The sequence below is a fragment of the Myotis daubentonii genome, chromosome 9 (assembly GCF_963259705.1).
Source record: "Myotis daubentonii chromosome 9, mMyoDau2.1, whole genome shotgun sequence".
NCBI lineage: Eukaryota > Metazoa > Chordata > Mammalia > Chiroptera > Vespertilionidae > Myotis > Myotis daubentonii.
Window position 1 is genome coordinate 67,720,718 of NC_081848.1, and position 22,704 is coordinate 67,743,421.

Here is a 22,704-nt window from a genome sequence, read left to right on the forward strand (position 1 = left end):
GGATGAAAATCAGATTTGAGAATCTGGCCTTTGGCATGCAGAAATTGAGGTGCTTTAAGACATCCAACTTAAATCAATTATAGACATGTGGATATAAAACTCAAGCTTTAAGGAGATGTCTAAGATAGAAAAATAAGTTTGAGGTTCATTGATAACTGATGTTGTGAGCACGAAAAAGGGTTGAATAGAGGAGGAACTAGAAGAAATAACAATAGAAAAGTAGAGGCAAAAAGTGAAATCAGTGTGGTAGGAGAAAAACAAAGAAAATGTGATTGCTACCAAAATCCCAATGGCATTTTTTACAACCTTAAAATTCACATGGAATCATGAAAGACCCCAAATGGCTAAAGAAATCTTGAGAAAGAATAAAGCTCAAGGCATCAAAAATCTTCATTTCAAAATATATGACAAAGATTTAGAAATTAAAATAGTATAGTATTGGCATAAAAATTGACATAAAGATCAATAAAACAGAATAGAGCACCCAAAAGTCAACCCATAAATATATAGTCAAGCAATTTTAGATAAGGTCATCTAGATCAATAATGAGAAAGGGATAGTATCTTTAACAAATGGTGCTGGGAAAACTGGATATCCACATGCAAAAGAATGAAATTGAATCCTTACCTAACACCCTACACAGAAATCAACTCAAAGTGAATTAAAGACTTAAATGTAAATCTTGGAACTGCACCCTGGAAAAGTATACAGAGGGAAATCATGTTATTGGGTTTGGCAGTTATTTCTTGGATATAGTACAAGAAACAAAAGCAAGCTAGACACGTGTAACTACATTAAACTATAAAGCTTCTGCATGCAAATGAAACTATCAACAGAGTGAAAGAGATAACCTACAGAATGGAAGAATATATGTTTAGACTATATATCTGATACATGGTTAACATCCAAAATATATGAGACTCCTATAACTGAGCAATAAAAGAACCCCAGTAAACTGATTAAAGACGTTTCTCCAAAGACTGAAAAGGGCAATTAGTTATATGAAAACATGGTCAATATCACTAATTATAAGGGAAATGCAAGTCAAAACCACAGTGAGATATCTCCTTACACCAGTTAGTGTGGCTGTTATTAAAACATGCTAAATGATGGTGAGGATGTGGAGAAATTTAAATTCTTGTACAATGTCAGTGGGACTATAAATTGGCACAGCCATTATAGAAAACAGTATGTAGGTTTCTCAAAACATTAAAATTAGAACTATCATATTATTCATTGTTCTACTATCCATTTTTGAATATATATATATATATATATATATATATATATATATATATATATATATATATATATATCCAAAGACTTGAAATCAGGATCTAAAAGAGATAGCTGCACTCCCATGTTCATTCCATCATTATTCATAACAGCCATGATGTGGAAACAACTTAAATGTCCATGGATAGGTGACACAGAGTAGAATGGTGGTTGCCAGGGATGGGGGGGACAGGAAAGTGAGACTTGTTCAATGGACAGAAAGGGTCAGGTATATAAGATGAATTAGTTCTGGAGAGCTGCTATACAACATGTTGTCAATAGTTAACAATACTTTATTGTGTACTTAAAATTTTGTTAAGAGGGTATATCTCACATTAAAGGTTCTTACCAGCTTAAAAAACAACAAAGAAAATGTAATATCACAACAGAGGAGACAAGGTGCATTTCCAAATTTCAGAGATCTAAAAATTCTTAAAAATATATTTGTATTGATATTAGACAGGAAGGGAGAGGAAGAGAGAGGTAGAAACATCAATGATGAGATAGAATCATTGATCAGCTGCTTCCTGCAGGAATTAAGCCTGCAACCAGGGCATGTGCCCTGACCAGGAATCAAACCGTGACTTCCTAGTTCATAGGTTGATGCTCAACCACTGAACCTCACCAGCGGGGCTAAAATTTTTTTAATGTTCATTGTATTTATCAATAGCGTAATAGTCAGACAAACTATACAGAACTGGAGGGAAAAGCAGGATTAGAAAGAGAAAAAGGCTGTGAAATGTTGGAAGCAGTACACAATTTTTAAAAGATGTTGGTTACCACTATGAATTTTATTCACTACACATATACCTGCTATATGTGCTATATGTTATATTTTAAAAATGGTTTTCTAGTCTGAAATTTAAGGAGAAACTGAATTTTACCATTGATAAACACACAGTTCATTTTTTATATACACTCACCCAAATAAAGTCTAAAACTATGGTAGAAGCAGGTTTATTTTTCAGGTAGGTTTTTGGAGTACCTTGGCTTTATTTATGTTTCTGATTCATCTTACTTTTTAAAGCAAATGTATATCTTTTGAACATTTACTATTTATCGTGGAGTTTACAGAGTTCTTCACATCTAATAATTCATTCAATATTCACAAAAAACATAAAAGGTGCATCATTTTTACTTGATTTTACAGTTGAGGAAATTGAGGCTTTAACAGAGCATGGGTGTTGCCCAAGGCCTCATAAGCAAGCTGCTCAGGATTTAAGTGCTAATCTTATTCTTTCACAAAACTTGAGTTCTTATTTAAATGAATGTGGCCTTTTTTATGTTGTTTTCGCTAGTATAGTCTACCTTTGCCTTCATGAAAATAGTCTTATTGATATCCTTGAAGTATGGTTCCTTCAGAAATACAGATAATTAAAAGATGTTTTTTAATCCTTAATATAATTTGTCTAGCTCATCAAACTTTGAGAAAAACAGGAAAGAAAACATTACAGCTTTCAGATATCTCTAGAGGTTCAATTTTAGACCCAAAGGATGCCAGGAACTAATATATCACCCCAACAACTATAGAATGAGCTCACAGGGAGCCAGAATCATGGCGAAGCAGGTGAGTCATAAGCAGTTTGCATGCAGAGTTTGTACACTGAGAGAACTGCCAACCTCCCACCCTAACCTAGCTGAGCTGTGGTATTAAATGGAATCAGTCTGCTTTAGCGATAATACCACTAATATCTTAACTGCATTTTTCACTCTCATACTCTCTGCTTTTTAGTACTTTATAAAGGATATCTATTTGTACTTTTACTACTTCTTCAATCTTCAATTCTCTCAATTTCTGATGAACTGTTTTAGCTTATAGACCATAAAGTACTTAACCTAGATAAGTGGGAATGGGATATAGGAAAATCAATAAGTCATACTAGATTATTTTGATATATTTTAGAGCTGTGAAACATGCACAAAATTGAAACACAAGGAAATAATCTAGTTTCATTTATGAATTACACATTTTTGTGCTGCCATACTTATATGTGCATAAAATAGATACTGCCAACAAAAACACTGAGTATTAGTGTTAGTTGCCTTAAGATATTTTTTTTCAGATAATATTTAACTTTTAATCAACATCCTCCCTTACTTCCTAAAATTACAAAACAAAAGAGCTGTTAAGAAGACTATTTTGAGAGTAAAAGATTCCTCTACCGGGGCAAGTATTGTGTGTCATTAGAGAGCTAAGGTGTACCTTTTTGCCCACAAGATGACATGATTCAAGGTGAGAAAACATCAGTGATCACTTTTCCCCAAACCTGGCAGGGGCCATGAAAAGTGTCATTTTCATTCTTCAACTTGCAATAAAATCTGCCAGAATAAATGGCTGAAGTTAACATCACTCATGTTACTGAATTTATTCTCAAGGGAATTACGGACCGGCCAGAGCTGCAGGCCCCGTGCTTTGTGGTGTTTTTAGTCATCTATCTGGTCACAGTGCTAGGTAACCTTGGATTGATAACCTTAATCAGGATCGATGCTCGACTCCACAGCCCTATGTATTATTTCCTCAGTCACTTGGCCTTTGTTGACCTTTGTTACTCCTCTGCTATCACGCCGAAGATGATGGTGAACTTTGTTGTGGAATATAACACAATTCCTTTCCACGCCTGTGCAATACAACTGGGTTGTTTTCTCACCTTCATGATCACTGAGTGTTTCCTTTTAGCTTCCATGGCCTATGATCGCTACGTAGCCATCTGTAGTCCCCTGCATTATTCAACCGTGATGTCAAAAAGAGTCTGTGTTCAACTGGTGGCAGTTCCATACATATACAGCTTTCTGGTTGCTCTGTTCCACACCATTATCACCTTCCGGCTAACTTACTGTGGCCCCAATGTCATTAACCATTTCTATTGTGATGACATCCCCCTCTTGGCTCTGTCCTGCTCAGACACACACGTGAAGGAGATTCTGATCTTCGCCTTTGCTGGCTTTGACATGATCTGTTCTTCTTCCATTGTCCTCACCTCTTACATCTTTATCGTTGTCGCCATCCTAAGGATCCGCTCTACCCAGGGGCGACGCAAGGCCATTTCTACCTGCGGCTCCCACATGGTGGCTGTTACTATTTTCTAAGGCACCCTCATCTTTATGTACCTGCAGCCCAAATCAAACCACTCCCTGGACACAGACAAAATGGCTTCTGTATTTTACACAGTGGTGATCCCCATGTTGAACCCCCTCATCTATAGTCTAAGGAACAAAGAGGTGAAAGATGCCTCCAAAAAGGCCTTGGATAAAGGGTGTGAAACCTTAAAGATCTTAAAATCAAGAAAATAATACTACTAAACGCTTTACTAAGTACAAAAAGGGAAATAAATCAAGCTTTCTCTTGCTGATATTTCATGGAATTCTTTCCCAATCAACTGAAAATGTGACTATTACTTCGACAGACCTTGACATTGTATGTAAGGACCCGGGCCAGTCCTGGACAGTCAGTGCGAGTCAGAGTCCCACTCAGCCTTTAGAGACCACTGAAATTATCTTCAAACACAAACACACTGGCAAACACACACATGTGGATCCCAAGCAAAGACAGTGAGTGGCCTCCTTTTGTTAGAACAGCTCTGGAACCAAGACTCCCCGAGTTTGAATTCTATCTCCTTCCTTTATTATCTGTGCAACCTTGGACAATTGGCCTGAACTCTGTGACTCTCTTCCCAATTTTAGAAAATAATAGGACCCTACTCATTCGCTTCTTTTGAAGACTAAACAAGTTAATATTTATGAGATGCTTAGAAAAATATCCTGTGCTAATAAGTGCTAGATAAATGCTTGTTATATAAATGTGTGTTATATGTAATTAAAGATTAATTCATTGAGCGCTCAAAAGTTTATTGGTCTTTAAGTAAAGACAAATCTGGTTAGTTTTCTACTACCTGCCAGGCACTTAATCAAGCAGTCTTGCTTAATAAAATTAAACAAACATAGAAGTGTGTGAGGTTTCACCTCTGGGCTTTGATTATGTATAAATTACCTAAGGTCACATAACTAGTTATATGAAAATTCTAAGTGCAAATTCAAGACAATCTGATTTTTGTTTTCCTAATACTATGGGTGTTAAGAATAAGGTGTATTATAATATAGATTATCTAGATTTAAGTCTGATAATCAATATCAGGTTTTAAAATATAATTTGAAGGACATGGTTTATAATAAATTGTACTTTTAAATGAATAAATTCAATGTATTTGCATTTTTGTTCAAGTAGAAATAATTTTAGGAGCCTGCTATTTATTCAATCACCCTTATAGGACAATGACATGAAATTTAAAAATCAATGATTTGATGTACTTTTATTTTGACATTTCATAAAAATAATTATATTAGTGATTTATTTATTTTTATTATTTTACCATTGTAGAAGGAGGTTGTGATAGTTGCAGTCATTGTACAGAGGGCAGTTTGAGGTTTGTGACACTAGCTAATTATTTCCTCTTCTGAGCTTATTTTGTAAATAACTCAAATGTGCTGCTAGAAGGTACTTTTAGAACCTTGGGAGTTGAATAAATTCTCTGGTTTTTAAAGCAATTTTGACAGAAACATGATGTTTCCATTCACCACAGTTTGCCTTCTGACTATATAGTTATATAGACTAATAAACATGTCTATTCTCACCTATCACATATGAGACAAATAGAAGCATCATAGACAGTCTCTCTCTTTTTACAGGTAAAGAAATTCACACCTGCAGGATCTTGGTGCCTTGCCTGAAAAACACAGGCCTTCTGGAGTTTTCTGCACCTTTCTGCTTCATAAAATGATTAATAACAGCAATGCCCAGACACTAATTAAATTGAAGTTTTTACCCAATTTTAATTCCTTACTATCAGCAATCACTTCTAAGGTAAACCTGGCTTTTCTCAGGGACCAAGAAATCCAGGTGTACTTGATAGACATGTTATTCATTCTTCCTGGACAGGGACACACAGTTTTGAGCAGCCTCCAGGACTGGACTCCAGCCATTGTTTCAGGTGGCAGGGCTCATCTCTTGAGACACCAGTCCCTCAGTCAAAATATCAAAAGCAGCATTCTTCTTTTTGTCTCTAGGTGTATTGAAATAAAATGTTTGTATTTTTATCCTTCTTTTTGTGATCTCCAAAATGTTTTTTGTGTCTGGATATGGAATCAAGAGACTGGTAAAAAAAAATAGTGGGAAATGGATTCATCCTTGGCAGTGTCCAAGATTAGTGAAGAACATGACAGACAGATTTCAGAAAGTTTGCCCCAAAATTGAGGTTTGTTCCTCCTGGTTTTGTGGCATATAAAGCTCCAATTATTTGTAAAATAAGGAACATTCTCACCTCACAAACTGGTGTATAAACATTTAGGTAGAAATATATGTAAGGACCAAGACACAATCAACCTAATATAGGATTGTTGAATATCAGCTTTATTATCATTATTGTCAGTGACATGGATCATCTTGAAGATATTTTTCTGTAAATAGGATTGGATTTTTTGTACCTACAACTAATCTGTGGTCTACTTTGAATAGAAATCCAAGGAATTATTCTTTTTTTTTGCATATATATATATATATATATATATATATATATATATATATATATATTGCTTGAAGTATTACAAAGAGTATTACATATGTCTCCTTTTTTCCCCCCGCCCTTGACCATCCCCTGGCCTCCCCTACTCCCCAGTGTCTTATGTCCATTGGTTACCACCCCCCTCTTACCACCCCCCTCCTGCCCCCCCCACCCTTCCTGGCCTTCCTCAAGCAATTATTCTTGCATATTGATACTAATAGCTTCAGACTTTATATTATAATTTCTTTGATTTAGTTTCTCTTCAATTCTTGTCCGCTTGTTAAGTGAAGACTGAATTGTTATTAAAAGAACAGAACACTTTCTGTATAACTTGTTTTTAAATATTTTATTTGAAAAAAAGACCAGAACCCAAGCAGGCTGGAAGAGGCTAATGGGGGAAAAGGAGGACCTATGTAATACTTTCAACAATAAAGATTAAAAAAAAGAGACCATCAGCCAATATTTCTGCACTACTATTAACAATATGGGAAAGAAGAAAAGTAGGTGAGATTTGTTGAGTATTTGCTATTGTTTCGCCTAATTGTAAATTTTTAGCATTTATTAACTCATTTAGTCCTCATCAATACTAACAAGTCACACACATCAAATTTAACATGTAAAAATCAGGACTTACAAGATGGATAAATTAAGTGGTCTTTACCCTATTTGCCTTTGAAAAAGGATAATTTAAAAATGCATATAATTAAAATTCCTTGAAAACAAGCTTTAATTTAATATAAAAATTGTTTTAGAAGTATAAGATTTAAAAAATATCTAGAATGTAAGTATTCTAATAAATTTAATTTATACTTTTTGTATGCCTACTTATAATTCCCTCATGTTCTCTCAGTTATATTTCTCATTTATGTATTAGTTCAGAGAAGCCCATATTTTTCCTACGTATTTTGACCTTAACAAGTAAATTAGAGTGTAATCTGTGAAGAACCACTAGTGATCATATGTAGAGACCTCTTTTTTCTCTCTCAGACTTTCTTGGTACTTAATTTAGTCGTAAGTAAAACACAACTCAAAGTCCTCTGATTCCTCCTTGTCCAATAATATTTCAGTTATTTAATAGCCAAGCACAACTTTTCTTTAATTCTTTTCAGTGAGTTTTTTTTACCTCCTGGTTTCTCAAGCTATAGATGAATGGGTTGTGGGAATCACTACCACATGAAACACCAAAACAAATTTATGTGTTCACAGAATGGCTTGACTTGGAAAGTAGGTACATAAAAATGATTGTCTCATAAAATATTGTGATGGAGGTCCGATGGGAAGCACAGGTAGGAAAAGCTTTCTGTCTTCCTTCAGCAGAATGGATCCTTAGTATGGCAAAGATGATGAAGGAAATAAGAAAGGATCACAATCAGTAGCGAGCAAAGGGCATTGAACCTAGAAATGATTCCCAACAGCAGTTCTTTGACTTGAGTATCACACAGGCCAGAGCAATCAAGGGAACATCATCACAGTAGAAGTGGTTGACCATATTGAAGTCACAAAAGGCAAGTGGAATGTCACCACTGTCTGTATTCATAAATGTATGTGCTAGCAATGATTCAATTACAGTTTTCTAGGCATAAGAATGACATAAAGGGTTGCAGATGGCAATATACTCATCATATGCCATGATTGAGGGCAGATACTGTTCACACATTATAAATGTGGTTAAGCAGCACACCTGAATGGCACATGCATAAAATGTTATACCTTTCACTTCACACAGGAAATTCACCAAGGTGTTTGGGGTGAGAGACGAAGTAAAAGAAAAATCAACAAAAGCCAGGTGGCTGAGGGAAAAAAATGCATGGGTGTGTGAAGCTGAGGACTGGTTTGAATCAGCACAATAAAGCCAAGATTACTCAGGAAAATAGCTAAATAGATTACTAGAAATATGCAAAAAAAAAATGGCTTGAAGGTATGGACTATCTGTGAATCCTGAGGAGATAAACTCTGACACTGCTGAATAATTGCCTTTGGCCATGGAATAGATTTAAAAATTATTATGATGATGATTTTTACATCTTAAAACCCTCTAGAGCACACATTCTGAGCATTCTTGTCTCCATTGGCAATAATCAAGCAGTTGTTAGGAACTGATACTGACCTTCTATAATTGCACTCTATGAAGAATCTTCATATTAGTTCTGGTTGCAGAATGAAGTGATTTGTTTTAGGCAGAAATTCCAAAACATAAAACTGTGGAGGTTTATAAAGATATAAAGAGGGCCTTGCCATCCTTTCTGTGCCCATCACACTATTAAACATGCAAATATTAGCTCGTTGTTTCTCATTGACTTTAGAATAGAGGCCACACTTCTTAACATGGTTAACCCAACCTTTGATAAGCAAATCCTACTTTGCAGACTACTATCACCTCTTGTGGCATTCTTCATGTGAACTCCATGCTTCAGTCCTGTTGCATTTACAAATTTCTCAGATGTTACTCAGATTCTGTACATAGTTTGGCCAGCATACACTTCCCTGTATCTTCACTTCTTTACTTGGCTAGTAAAATTCTATTATTTCTCAGATTACAGGTGAAATTTTACTTCATTCTAGAGGTGTTTCAGTATCTCTTAGCATGTTACATCCAACTATTCATTCACCTATTAATTTGTTTGTAACCTACTCTAAATTTCAAAAACTTGGTAAGCAGAGATAGTTCTACTTTTCCCATTTTTTAACAATATCTAATAGGACTCAGTAATTAGTAGTGGCTCCAGATACATCACTAGAATAATGGAACAAATGAATCCAAAGTTTGTTACTAAAAACCATTTCTTACTACCTTGTGACAGTGATAACTCATCTGATTATAGAGTGATACATTGTATGAATTTAAAATGTGAATTGTAATAGAATGTAAACCTGAAAATTGCAAAGCGCTTTAAGATTGAGTAAAGTCTGACAGGCCGCGATTAGCATGCTGGCCACACACTTTTCAGGGCATAGTCCCTGTAAGCGCACTCACAGTCTGTTCCCCTTAGACAAGACCTGGACTGCCATGGGCAATGTAAACAGACTGCCTATAAAAAGAGGGCCTGAAACCCATACAAGTTATCCTTGGGAATCCTGAGCTCCCCGTGCTCAGTCCTTGGATGGAAGACACCACACTGCCATATCGTGACGCTTGCAGAAGGCTAATCCTCCATGGAGTTCTATCATCGCTGAGATGTCTTAAGTCTGACAACTGCTGCTGCCCCATTGAGCTGCTACTCGCAGAGGACTCCCGGAGGCACCACTGAGCTCCTGTCACGCCTGCTCCAGAACCAGAGCTGTTCCAGCCGCATCCAGAGAAGCACGCCAGACAACATCAGCATCCTGGTCCCCTAAGTCAGTGCCCACAACACCAGGAGCTTTGTAAGTTCTCTGTGAGTATAAAAAACCGTGTGATTCACAACTGCATTAATGTCTCTGTAGTATATTTCCTCCAGTAGTTCTTGTAATGTTAAGTGGAAAGTAATAAATAAACCTTTACCTTAGTGAATCATAGAGTAGTCTCAAGGATGCAAGACTACTTAAGTTCCACAATTGACTCACTCCTGTACATGTTAATAATAACATTTATATTGATGATTTAGCTGACCTACACTAATTGGGACAGGCCCAGATTCTGGATGGTAGCAAATGGTCCCTGTCCTCAAGGAAGGGCGTGGCCTGTGAGTGAGGCAAAAAGCTGGCCCTCAGGGCACAGCGACCAGTAAGTGACTCTGGTGGGGGCAGGTCAATGCTCTCTGAACGGAACGGTGTTTCAGGGGCTTAACACAGCATTTTCCCTGATGTCAGAGCCCACGGGTAGGGCTGGCAGGGTCACAAAACAGTCTAGTGTGACACGCCCCCATGGTGAGGACAATGTGGGGTTCCTAGGTTCATAGACACCCACGGCTGTCTAAAAAGGGGGCTGGCATCCCCCATCTTGCCGATCTCCCCACTGAGTGGAAGGCACCTTGTGACCAGAAGTTGATCTGGGGCTGTGGTATTAGGCACTGAACCCAACTTCAAGAGATTTGGAAGTCACCCGTCTGCATGAGGAGCAAAGCAGCCCGGCTAGTGTGGCTCAGTGGTCAGGTGAACAAAGGGCCAGAGTCTAGGAAACAAGTGGGAAGGGCCCAGGTGACCAGCAGGAAGTGGTCAACTGAACAAGGGCCAGGTGCACAGTCAGTAGCCATCAAGTGGATGAGGTGGTGGGGCCAGTGCAATGCGAAGGAGGGTCCCAAGAGGACGCAAATGCCCCACTTTCCTGTGGTCCAGACTCTGGATGGCAGCAAGAAGGTCCCTGTCCTTAAGGAAGGGTGTTCCCTGTGAATGAGGCAGAAAACTGGCCCTCAGGGCCCGGTGAGCAGTAAGTGACACTGGTGGGGGCAGAACAGTGCTCCCTGAATGGAACGGGGCTTCAGGGGCTTAACACAGCTCTTTCCCTTTTATCAGATCCCACTGGCAGTGCTGTGAGGGTCACAGGACGGTCCAGTGTGAGATGCCCCCATGGTGGGGACATTGTGGGATCCCTCGGCTCATGGACACCCACTGCTATCTTAAAGGGGAGCTGGAATCCTTCTTCTTGCTGCCCTTCCCTCTGGTTGGAAGGAAGCCTGTGACCAGAATTTGATCTGGGGCTGTGGGTGTTAGGCACTTAACCCAACTTCCAGAGATTGGGATGTCCACTCGTCTATGTGAGAGCAAAGCAGCCTGGCCAGTGTGGCTCAGCGGTCAGGTGAACAATGGGTCGAGGTCTCAGAAACAAGGGTGAGGGCCAGGTGACCAGCTGGAAGTGGTCACATGAACAAAGGGTGGAGCCTGGTCACCAGCTGGAAGTGGTCAAGTCAACAGTGGGGAGGACCCTGGTGACCAGCCGGAAGTGGTCATGTGAACAAGGGCCAGGTGAACAGCCAGGAAGTGGTCAAGTGGATAAGGCAGTAGGGCCAGGGGAATGTGGAGGAGGGTTCCAAGGGGACGCAAATGCCCACTTTCTTGTGGTCCTGTTCCAGTCAATGTAGGTCAGCTAAATCATCAATGTTACTATTTTTATTATCATGTACATGAGTGAGTCCATTGTGGGACTTCAAGTAGTCTTGCACCGAGACTACTCTAAGGTGCCCTGAGGCTCGAGCGTTTATTAATTATTTTCCACTTAACATTATAAGAATCACTGGAGGAAATATATACTACAGTGACATTTATGCAGTTGCAAATCACTCGGTTTATTGTATTCACACAGGGAACTTACAAATCTATTGGTGTTGTGCGTGCTGGTTTAGAGGATCCGAATGCTGATGTTGTTGGGCATGCGTCTCTGGATGTGGCTGGAACAGCTCTGGTTCTGGAATGGGCTGTGACAGCAGCTCAGTGGTGCCTCTGGGAGGCCTCAGTGAGGAGTGGCTCAACCGAGGAGTGGCTCAACCGGGCAGCAGCAGGCGTCAGACTCGAGAGACCTCCACGAGGAGTGAACTCCATCGAGCATTAACCTTCCATGAGCAGTACGGTATGACAGTACAGTGTCTTTGATCCAAGAGTTGCTTAGGATTCACAAGGATAATTTGTATGGGTTTCAGGTCCTCTTTTTATAGCCAGTTGGTTTACATTGCCCATGGCAGTCCAGGTCTTGTCTAAGGGGTACAGACTGTGACTATGCCCTGTGAAGTGTGTGGCCAGCATACTAATTTCGGCCTGTCAGACTTTAATCAAGCTTAAAGTGCTTCTCAATTTTCAGGTTTACATTCTGTTACTATTCACTCTTTAAATTCATACAATATATCACTCTATAATCAGATGAATTATCACTGTCACATACCTCAACTATTTTGATTCTCCCCCCGACCATGATGGGGAAAATAAGACATTTTTTTGGGGGGGGGGTAGCAATCTGAATCTGTGCCAGTACCCTAATGTTCATTTTTGATAGCCTATAATTAAGTTACTGCCCCTTTCTAATCTTGCAAGACCTGTTCACCTAAATACTCACATTTTACAGAGGCCATAAACCATGACCAATACACAACCCCCAGAGGGGGTTACCAGCTCTGGCACCAGGCCAGGACTTTAGGTGTGGTCTCACTGCCCCATCCCAACACACAGGGCTTTTTGCAAAACCTGCGAAAGGTCCAGGAGTCCCATCCATATTTGGGGGACAAAGAAACCAAAAGGTATAAAGGGAGAGCTTCCTCCATATTGACTCACTCAGGATTTGGAGGACTGACCCCTGAGTCACTGTACTAGTACATGTAAAACATCTGAAATTAAATGTGTTTTTCCTGTATCTACGGGTACACCTGCATATTTTTCGGTCACCTGGTAAATTCTGTAATACCCCATTACATACTCTCTTTGAATAATCCACAACACAACCAGAGTCCAATAGATATGGAGGCAAAAACTGTGAATTCCAACAATACTTAACATTATTTAAGTACTAGAGGCTCAGCACGCAAAATCGCATGGGACCCCAGACCCGTGGCACCCGCAGGACTCATCAACGCACCTCCTGTTGAACAGTCGTTTGGTTCTTACGGTGACACAGCCACTGGCTTTTTGTAATATAGATTGTATGTTTTGTACTATTTATTGTTTCCTCTAGAACATTTTCCTTGTATTACATCACTTTGAACATGTCTGAAGAAAAAAAAATGCAATGAGGTCTTACAAACATGAGAAATTATATTATGGTTAATCTTTTGGAATCCAATTTGCTTAACAGGTAAGGAACATTCACTTGAAATTTTACATCTGTATACTGAATACAAGCATAATAAAGAATTAATAACTAAAAACAAAGATTTTTTTTTAACTCACATGAAACAACTTACAAAATGTTTAACTACATTTTATGCTTTAGTCTAAAGTTCATTAAATTTTGGATTTTAGTAAGAGGTCATGGTATGTATGCATTATAATGAAGCGAGTTAACTTGCTGTTGTATTTTGCAGCCTACAAGTAATGATTTAGATTGCACCAAAAACCTCAGATGTGGCTTAGGAGTTGAGCATAGACCTATGAACCAAGAGGTCGCTGGCTTGATTCCTGTTCTGGGCACATGCCTGGGTTGTAGGTTCAATTCCTAGTAGGGGGCATGTAGGAGGCAGCTGATTGATATTTCTCATCAATGTTATTATCTCTTTATCGCTGTCTCTTCCTCTCTCTCTCAAATCAATAAAACTCATATTTTAAAAAAAAATCAGCCTTAGCTGGTTTGGCTAAGTGGATAGAGAGTCGGCCTGTAGACTGAAGAATCCCAGGTTTGATTCTGGCCAAGGGAACATACCTTGATTTCAGGCTCCTCCTTGGCCAGGGCCAAGTCAGGGCTTGTGAAGGAGTCAACCAATCGAAGTGTTCCTCTCACATTGATATTTCTCTCTGTTTTTCCCTCTCTCTCCCACTCTCTCTAAAAATCAATTGAAAAATATCCTCAGGTGAGGATGAAAAGATAAGTGGTTACCAAGGCTGGGGGTAGTAAGGGAGAGATGAATAAACATAACACAGAGGATTTTTAGGGCAGTAAAAACACTCTATAATATTACAGTGATGGATATAAGTAATTATACATTTTTTTCAAACCCATAGAATGTATGACATGAGTGAACCTTTAGGTAAACTGGGTGATTATGATGTGTAAATATAGGGTTATCAATTGCAACAAATATAGCATATCTGGCTAACAATGTTGATAATAGGGAGACTATGCATGTGTGGCAACAGGGGTATATGACACATCTGTGTACCTCCCCTTCAATTTTGCCATAAACCAAAACAACTCTAAAAAGTAAAGTCTTTAAAAAAATGTTCAACCATATCAATAGGGACATTGTAAAGTGAAAAGTATGGTCACTTTCCTGGCATTTTAAAATCAAAATCCTCACCCAAACACCTTGTTATTTTCCCCCTGTTCAACTATGAAAGAAAATCTTACCTGCATAGTTCATGTCTTTCAAGACAACCTAAAATTCTCAATACCACAGTGAAATAAGAAAAAGTTATGATTTTAAGGTGCTTAAATCTTCCTCTCCATTGTTGAAACATCTCATAGTCAAAAGGTGCAGACAATTTTTATCCCTTTTTTACAATTCAACAACTAAACATACAAACATTGATGAAATATCTACCATGTGCAAGCAAAACCAATAAAATACTATTTTTCATGAAAATAGAGATCAGGAAACTAAGTCCCAGAAGACAAAGGCTCCTGTGTTTCATGGCACTGTACCACTGTATAAGCCTTTATTTTAATTTTTTTTACTCCATATCCAGCACTTCTTTAGTAACAACATAATTCATTATTAATTACTAGAATATACCTTTTCAATAATTTTTTTCAAAGCATTTTTTACCTCTTGATTTCTCAAGCTGTAGATCAATGGATTTAGCATGGGAATCACTACTGCATAGAATACTGAAGCAAATTTGTCTTTATCTAGTGAGTGGCTTGACTTGGGCTGAAGGTACATAAAACTGAGGGTCCCATAATACATAGTAATAGAAAACAGGTGAGAAGCACAGGTAGAAAGGGCTTTCTGTCTTCCTGCAGCAGAACGAATCCTTAAGATGGCAAAGACAATGAATACATAGGATACCAGAACAATGATAAGAGAGCAAAAAACATTGAATCCAGCAATGATTAACAACATCAGCTCTTTGACTTGGGTATCGGAACAGGCAAGAGCAATCAAGGGAACGTCATCACAGTAAAATTGATTGACCACATTAGAGTCACAGAAAGACATGTGGAATGTTGCCACTGCCTGTATGAGTCCCACAGTGAATCCATAAATATAAGAGCTAGTGACCATTTGAATGCAGAGTTTTCTAGGCATGAGAACTACATAGAGTAGAGGGTTGCAGATGGCCACATACCGATCATATGCCATGACAGAGAGCATTAATAATTCCCAAACAGAAAATGTGATAAAGCAACACACTTGAGTGGCACATGCATAAAATGACATACTTTTAATTTCACGAAATGAGTTCACGAGGGTGTTTGGTGTGATGGCGGAGGTACCATAGAAATCAACAAAAGCCAGATGACAGAGGAAAAAATACATGGGTATGTGAAGCTGAGGACTGACCTGAATTAGCACAATCAAACCCAGATTACCCAAGGCAGTAACTAAGTAAATCAGAAGGAATACACAAAAGAGAACGGCTTGAAGCTGTGGATTATCTGTTAGGCCCAAGAGGATGAATTCAGTGACTGCTGAATGATTGCCCTTTGCCATGAAATAAACAATTCTGCAATGAACTCCCCCAGAGCACACACTGAATAATCTTGACTCAGTGAGATAAAATCAATTAAATGTGAGAAGATCCCCGGATCACCAGGAGGTTATATTAAGTTCAGTCTAAGTAGATCTCTGACAGAACCTGTGAATTATGAGTGGGTTTTACTTATGCTTTCACTGTGAAAGGATTTGGTCCAGGCAGAAATTCCAACATAGAAAATCCACTGTAAAAAAAAAAAAGAATAAAAGTACTTTGATTAAAGTTTTATAATTAATACAATTGCAATGTCTGTGTTGCACTTTTCTTGAAATATAAAGGAAAAAAGAAACATTAAAAATGTAAGTGATTATGACAGCCTATATAAAAATGATTTCTTAAATTGTACATTTATCTCACAAAATAATCATTTCATCATTTCATAAGAACATTAAAAATTACCAAAAATAGGCGTGAAAGATATAAAATGGGAGTAATAACAAACAGCTCCAACAAGGGGTAAATATCCAAAATATATAAAGAATTCTTACAACTCAACACTAAACAAGCAAACAATTCAGTTAAAAAATAAGCAGAGGACCTGAACAGACACTTCTCCCAAGAAGACATACAAATGGGCAACAGATATATGAAAAGATGCTCAACTTTACTAGCTACTAGGGAAATGCAAATAAAAACTACAATGAGATATCACCTCACACCTACAAGAGAGGCACTAAGGAGCGTTGGAGGGGATGTGGAGAAAAAGGAACCCTCATTCACTGCTGGTGGGAATGCAAACTGATACAGCCGCTATGGAAACATTGTGGAGGTTCCTCAGAAAGTTAAAAATCAAATTACCATATGAACTTGTAACCCCTCTCCCAAAAACTTTGAAAACATTTATTTGCCAAGATATATGCACCCTTTTGTTAATAGTAGCATTATTCACAGTGGCCAAGACATGGGAACAGCTGAAGTGTCCTTTGATAGATGATTGGATAAAGAAGATATGGTACATATACAATGGAATACTACTCAGCCATAAGAAAGGATGATATACTACCATTGGTGACACCATGGTTGGACTTGAAAATGTCATGGTAAAAGAAACAAGTCAGACAGAAAAATAAAAAAAAAAACATATGTTTTCACTTATATGTGGGATATAAAACTGAAAGAAATGAACAAACAAGAAAGATAAACACACAAAAACTTATAGACACAGACAAGAGTATGGTGGTTGCCAGGGAAAAATAGGATTGTGAATTTTCTGGCTGTCTTTTGGTAGAATACGCAGCAGTGAACAATTTTTCATATTGTAAAACAGCTTTTAATTATAAAGAGACATTGTTTTAGTACCTATCTCCAAGTCAATAAATGATCAAAAGTGAGTAACATTTGGGCAATATGGTTCTCAACCTTCCTAATGCTGGGACCCTTTCATACAGTTCCTCATGTTGTGGTGACCCTCGACCATAAAATTATTTTCGTTGCTACTTCATAACTGTAATTTTGCTACTGTTATGAATCGTAATGTAAATATCTGATATGCAGGATGTATTTTCATTGTTACAAATTCAACATAATTAAAGCATAGTGATTAATCACAAAACAATATGTAATTATATATGTGTTTTCTGATAGTCTTAGGCGACCCCTGTGAAAGGGTCGTTCGACCCCCAAAGGGGTCGCGATCCACAGGTTGAGAACTGCTGATTTAGAAGAACTAAATTTCACAGGGCATTTTTATGAACTCAAGCTGTATTATGAATGCTTATAAGCTTGTGGAATTATGTTTTCCTTTCCTAAACAGAAAAGATGTTAATTTGATTTTCCTTTATTGCAACATTGTCTCAGGTAGCCTAATATGCACCTTCTACATGGTTTAGACAGATAAAACATAACAAAATATAAAAAGCATCACCCTTACATTTATTTTCTCCTTGGAAACTTTATCTTGATTACTACTTTATCTTTTTTTCCCTTTCACTACTTTTGAACCAAACATCTCAGAACAGACATCAACCCTCAGTTTCTCAATCATATTTATATCTTAACCAAGTATAAACCACTTTCTTTTCCCATTTAACCAAGAAATGCCCTCACAAAGTTTACTATCACTTGTTTATTCCAAAATCCAATAAAGCTTTTTTCTTTGGCAGCTCTTCAACACTGAACTCTATTGAATATAACTTTAATTTCCAGAACAAAGCAATCTCTGAGTTTATTACTTGTCCATTTAATTCTTTATATTAAAGGCTCTGCTTTTATTATCCATGCATTAGACATGTTCTTCAAACTCTTTCAAAAACCCCTACTGTTTCTTCCTTACACCTTCAGGTTCAATGATCTTTCTAATCCTATGTCCTCTGGAGGCATCTGTGTGCCATATATATATATATATATATATATATATATATATATATATATATGGTGTCAGCAATAAAAATAGAAAACACAAAGTTGTTTTATAATCAAAAAAAATAAGAGAAAGAAATACTTGTCTGATTGAAATCAAAAAGGTCAAAACTTTTTATAATATCATCATCAAATTTAAGTAAAAATCATGACAATTTTTTTCTGTTATATTAATAGTTGCATAGCTCAGTTTTAACCTGAAATTTTTAAAAGTTATTTTGAATAGTTTTCCAAATGTTCAATATTTTAAGATTAGGCTTAATAAATATAAAAAGTATCAATTTAAAAACTCTTTTACTCTTAAATATTTTTTATCCATTGTTTTGATCCTATGACAATAGATTTAACAGCTGACACTGTTTTCACCTTCATATTGCTATGGAAACTTAGGCATGCATAAACTCAATAAACTGTCTGAGACCTTTTGATGTAGCAAATGTTAGACCCAGCATTCACATTAAGATCAAACTCCAAGGAATCTATACTCTAATAGAACAGCTGTGACCCAAAGCACCAGCCCAACAGGAGGTTGTAAATTCTCTGGATTTAATGATAAAATTTTGTTACATACAATACAGACTCAAAATCTGCTACAGGAGCTTTGTGAGCAAACAGGGAACCACTGAAATCTTCAAATGGGAGGTAAATGTATCTAAATAGAAGATGAGGAAAGAAACATTGAGAACTGTGTATTAGACTAACCTTGTGTCTCTATGATCCATCAAAATGTATAATAAAATCAAAGTGGACTCTGATCTAAGAATTTTTTAAGAAATATTTTTATTTGAATGTAATCTCTCTCTAGGCATTAATAGCATATTTGTAACATTTTGTCATTAGCATTCAAATGACCCTAAGATAAAAAATTATTAAATGGTATGAATGATTTTGCAAACTCAAAGCCATTTTCTGTGTACTTGAAAATTGTAAAATTATCATTGCATTAATTTGAAAAATATACTCCAATATTTATGGCTATAACTTTATCTATATTACAGTGTATAGTAATACTCATTTATCAATTGCTCCCTCAAATTCATTAGGAGAGTTGGGGTGATAATTTAGGTCTTTAGGCTCATAGAAAGAAAAAAATTATATGCAAGTGCTTACAATTTACTATTAGCCTTTTCCATATTGTTTATCTTTAAAAAGACTCCAAATTTAGTAGCAACATTACTTAATTGATAAACTTGGAGAGCTTGCACATACTACAGAACCATTCTTTAACAATAGCATGTGTTCTTTTACATTGCCTGCTGTGCTCATTGTGTTATAAGCTATAACATAATCAATAGTAACCAACTTACCCAAGGTTTGCTTAGTATAACTGCAAATGATCCTTGTAATTGCCAAAATGGCATATATGTTTCAAATATTTTGAATATATTTGTTTAGAATGTATGATGCCCCTCTGGGATTCTATCCTTGAGTTAGATTATTATTTTTTAAAGATAACTGGAAAAAATATAATGAGGTCTCCTAGGCATAAAAAAAAGCAGTTCTCTCAGAGTCTTTTGAGACCAAACCAGATTTCCAGGTAAGTGGAAAGCCATGTTAAAGTAATGATATAAATAAAGTCAGGGTGCAGTACTATTCTCTTTAATAAAGTCAAATTGTTAAATATATAAAATGAAAATGTTTTATATTTTCTTAAATTTTCTCAAGATATTAGCAAATCAGGGAACAATTACTTAGACTATGCATCTTTGCCTTTCATGTGAGAGATTGTTAATGCAACCAGAGAATCTTGGACTGGGGATTTTGGAGGAGTGGAGAGTCTGAACTTTAGTCTCTGTTCTACTTATAACTAGTTATATATTCAGGTATTGGCTTTTTATGCATTCTTTTATTTAAGAAATGGGGAAATTGTTTACAATCTTATGAACCAAATAATTAATCATTTTTAATATGTTTTCTATTTGAAAAATGAGATAAATGGTGGTTAATTCTTATGGTTATTTTTACTTTCAGAAATTTGATCCTAAATGAACATCTTTAGAAAAATTTATTATTCATTGAACACCTATTTAGAAATCTCATATTGAGACCAGACATGGACATGGAAACAACCCAAGACAGAAAAAGTTAAGAACCATATGATTTCACTCATATGTGGGATATAAAACTGAAAGCAACAAATGAACAAACAAAGAAAAACAAGTAAAAACTCACAGACACAGACAGCAGTATGTTGATTACCAGAGGGAAGAAGGTAGGGATTTGTAAAGTGTAAAGGGGGTCAAATATATGCTGACAAAAGAAGATTTGACTTTGGGTGGTGGGCACACAATGCAATATATAGATCATGTATCATAGAATTGTACACTTGAAAGTTACATAATCTTATTGACTAATGTTGCCCTCTTATTAAAAAAAAAGACTAGGCATTCTAATAGTGTTTTAAGAGGAAAAAAAATCAGGCCATAAAGAAAATACTTTTTATTTGATTAAGTCACTTTCTTAATTTAAGGAACAGAAAAGTCTGGTTTCTATTGATGATGATTTTCTTCAGGGCATCTTTCACCTCCTTGTTCCTGAGACTGTAGATCAAGGGGTTCAGCATGGGAATGATCACTGTATAGAAGACAGAGGCCATCTTATCTGTGTCAAGGGAATGGTTAGAGCTTGGCTGCAAGTACATAAAGATCAGGGTCCCATAGAATATGGTGACTGCCAACATGTGGGAGCCACATGTGGAGAAGGCCTTGCGTCTCCCCTCAGCTGAGCGCATCCTCAGGATTGTAGAAATAATGTATACGTAGGAGACAAAGACAACCAGAAGGGAAGATATGAACATGATACCAGCACAGGCAAAGATCCACAGCTGTTTGGAGTGTGTGTCTGAGCAAGTTAGCCTGAGGAGAGGCATGTCATCACAATAGAAATGGTTGATGACATTGGAGTGGCAATAGGAGAGGCGAAAGGTGAGGATGGTATGAAACAGTGCAACCAGGAAGCTATAGCTGTAGGGGACAGCCACAAGCTGAATGCAGATTCCTGGGGACATCACAACCATATAGAGGAGAGGGTTACAAATGGCCACATATCGGTCATAGGCCATGGAAGCCAGAAGCAAGCATTCGGCTGTCATGAAGGCCAGGAAACAGCCTAACTGAGCAGCACAGGCATTGAAGGAGATAACATTTTGTTTGTATAAGAAATTCCCAAGCATTTTGGGTGTAATGACAGAAGTATAGCAGAAATCAACAAAAGCCAGGTTGCTAAGGAAGAAATACATTGGCGTGTTGAGTCTTGCATCTGTCTTAATGACTAGGACCAAACCCAGGTTGCCTACTACTGTGAAGAGGTAGATGGATAAGAAAACCACAAAGAGAGGCATCTTTAAGTCCTGACGATTTGTGAGGCCCATGAGAATAAACTCCTTTACCTGGGTACAATTGATGTGGGCCATGGACCTTCAGTGTGTCTGGATGGAGAGAGGAGAGTTAAATCCATATTAATTAAATTAGCCTTAAAACTCTAAAATGTGTTTTTATTACTTAACATCCTGAAAATCGGTTTTATTGATAATATGAAAGTGTTAATATTAAAATGTTTAGTGGTATACTTGGAATCTGGGATGGAACGAAGAGTAAAAGTAAATATTTTGGAGGAAATTCTTATTTCTTTCACCCAAATCAATTGTATTTTAAAAATAAGAGTGGTATGGTAGTAAGCAGTACATATTGACTCTCTGTTCGAAGCTGTTGTGTATTATATTATTTACAATTAAATATTAATTTTTCAAAACTCAAAAATATTATTGGTATTGGAAAAAGTTAACATGAATAACACAAAGGAAAATGAATGTTCTGTAGTAACATCACTCTTCAAACCCGTTAGTAAATTTATAATGTCATGTGCCATATTTCTTTTTCTTTCACTTTATCCATACAAAAATTAAAAATAATTTTGAGGAAACTAATAAATTGCTTTGTTTCACAGTGGACATGACTTGGCATATTGGACAGATAAAGTTACTAATATTTCCTGTCTTTTCAGTGACTAATGGCTTTTATATACTACAACTTTTGCTCAGGTAATGTCAAAAAGTTTTCATCCAATCTACTGAATAAGAGAAAATATTTATAAATCATATTATAATAAGGGGGTGGTATCCAAAATATATAAAGAATTCACACAACTCAATAGCAAGAAACCCCACACAAAACACAAAAAAACTCCTCACAAAACATAAATAATTCGATTAACAGGTGGGCAGAAGATCTAAATACTAAACATTTTCCCAGACATACAAATGGCC

The 22,704-nt window shown here is 36.9% G+C and overlaps 3 protein-coding genes and 1 pseudogene across 3 annotated transcripts; 1 reads left to right on the plus strand and 3 right to left on the minus strand.

Moving 5' to 3' along the window:
• Positions 1-3,606: 3,606 nt before the first annotated feature.
• On the plus strand, positions 3,607-4,566 carry LOC132241166 (olfactory receptor 8U3). The gene is given in 1 exon segment (XM_059709365.1): positions 3,607-4,566. A coding segment is annotated over 1 exon segment (960 nt).
• Positions 4,567-7,897: 3,331 nt separating this feature from the next.
• On the minus strand, positions 7,898-8,814 carry LOC132241172 (olfactory receptor 5AL1-like; annotated as a pseudogene).
• Positions 8,815-15,100: 6,286 nt separating this feature from the next.
• LOC132241171 (olfactory receptor 5AL1-like) lies at positions 15,101-16,039 on the minus strand. The gene has a single exon (XM_059709371.1). It carries the CDS (start codon positions 16,037-16,039, stop codon positions 15,101-15,103), a length of 939 nt encoding a protein of 312 aa, XP_059565354.1.
• A 4,853-nt stretch (positions 16,040-20,892) lies between these two features.
• LOC132241167 (olfactory receptor 8U9) lies at positions 20,893-21,852 on the minus strand. The gene has a single exon (XM_059709366.1). It carries the CDS (start codon positions 21,850-21,852, stop codon positions 20,893-20,895), a length of 960 nt encoding a protein of 319 aa, XP_059565349.1.
• Between the last annotated feature and the right edge of the window lie 852 nt (positions 21,853-22,704).

Excerpts from the sequence above, each read along its gene's own strand:
- LOC132241171 (XM_059709371.1), bottom strand. The coding sequence starts at position 16,039 with ATGGCAAAGGGCAATCATTCAGCAGTCACTGAATTCATCCTCTTGGGC.
- LOC132241167 (XM_059709366.1), bottom strand. The coding sequence starts at position 21,852 with ATGGCCCACATCAATTGTACCCAGGTAAAGGAGTTTATTCTCATGGGC.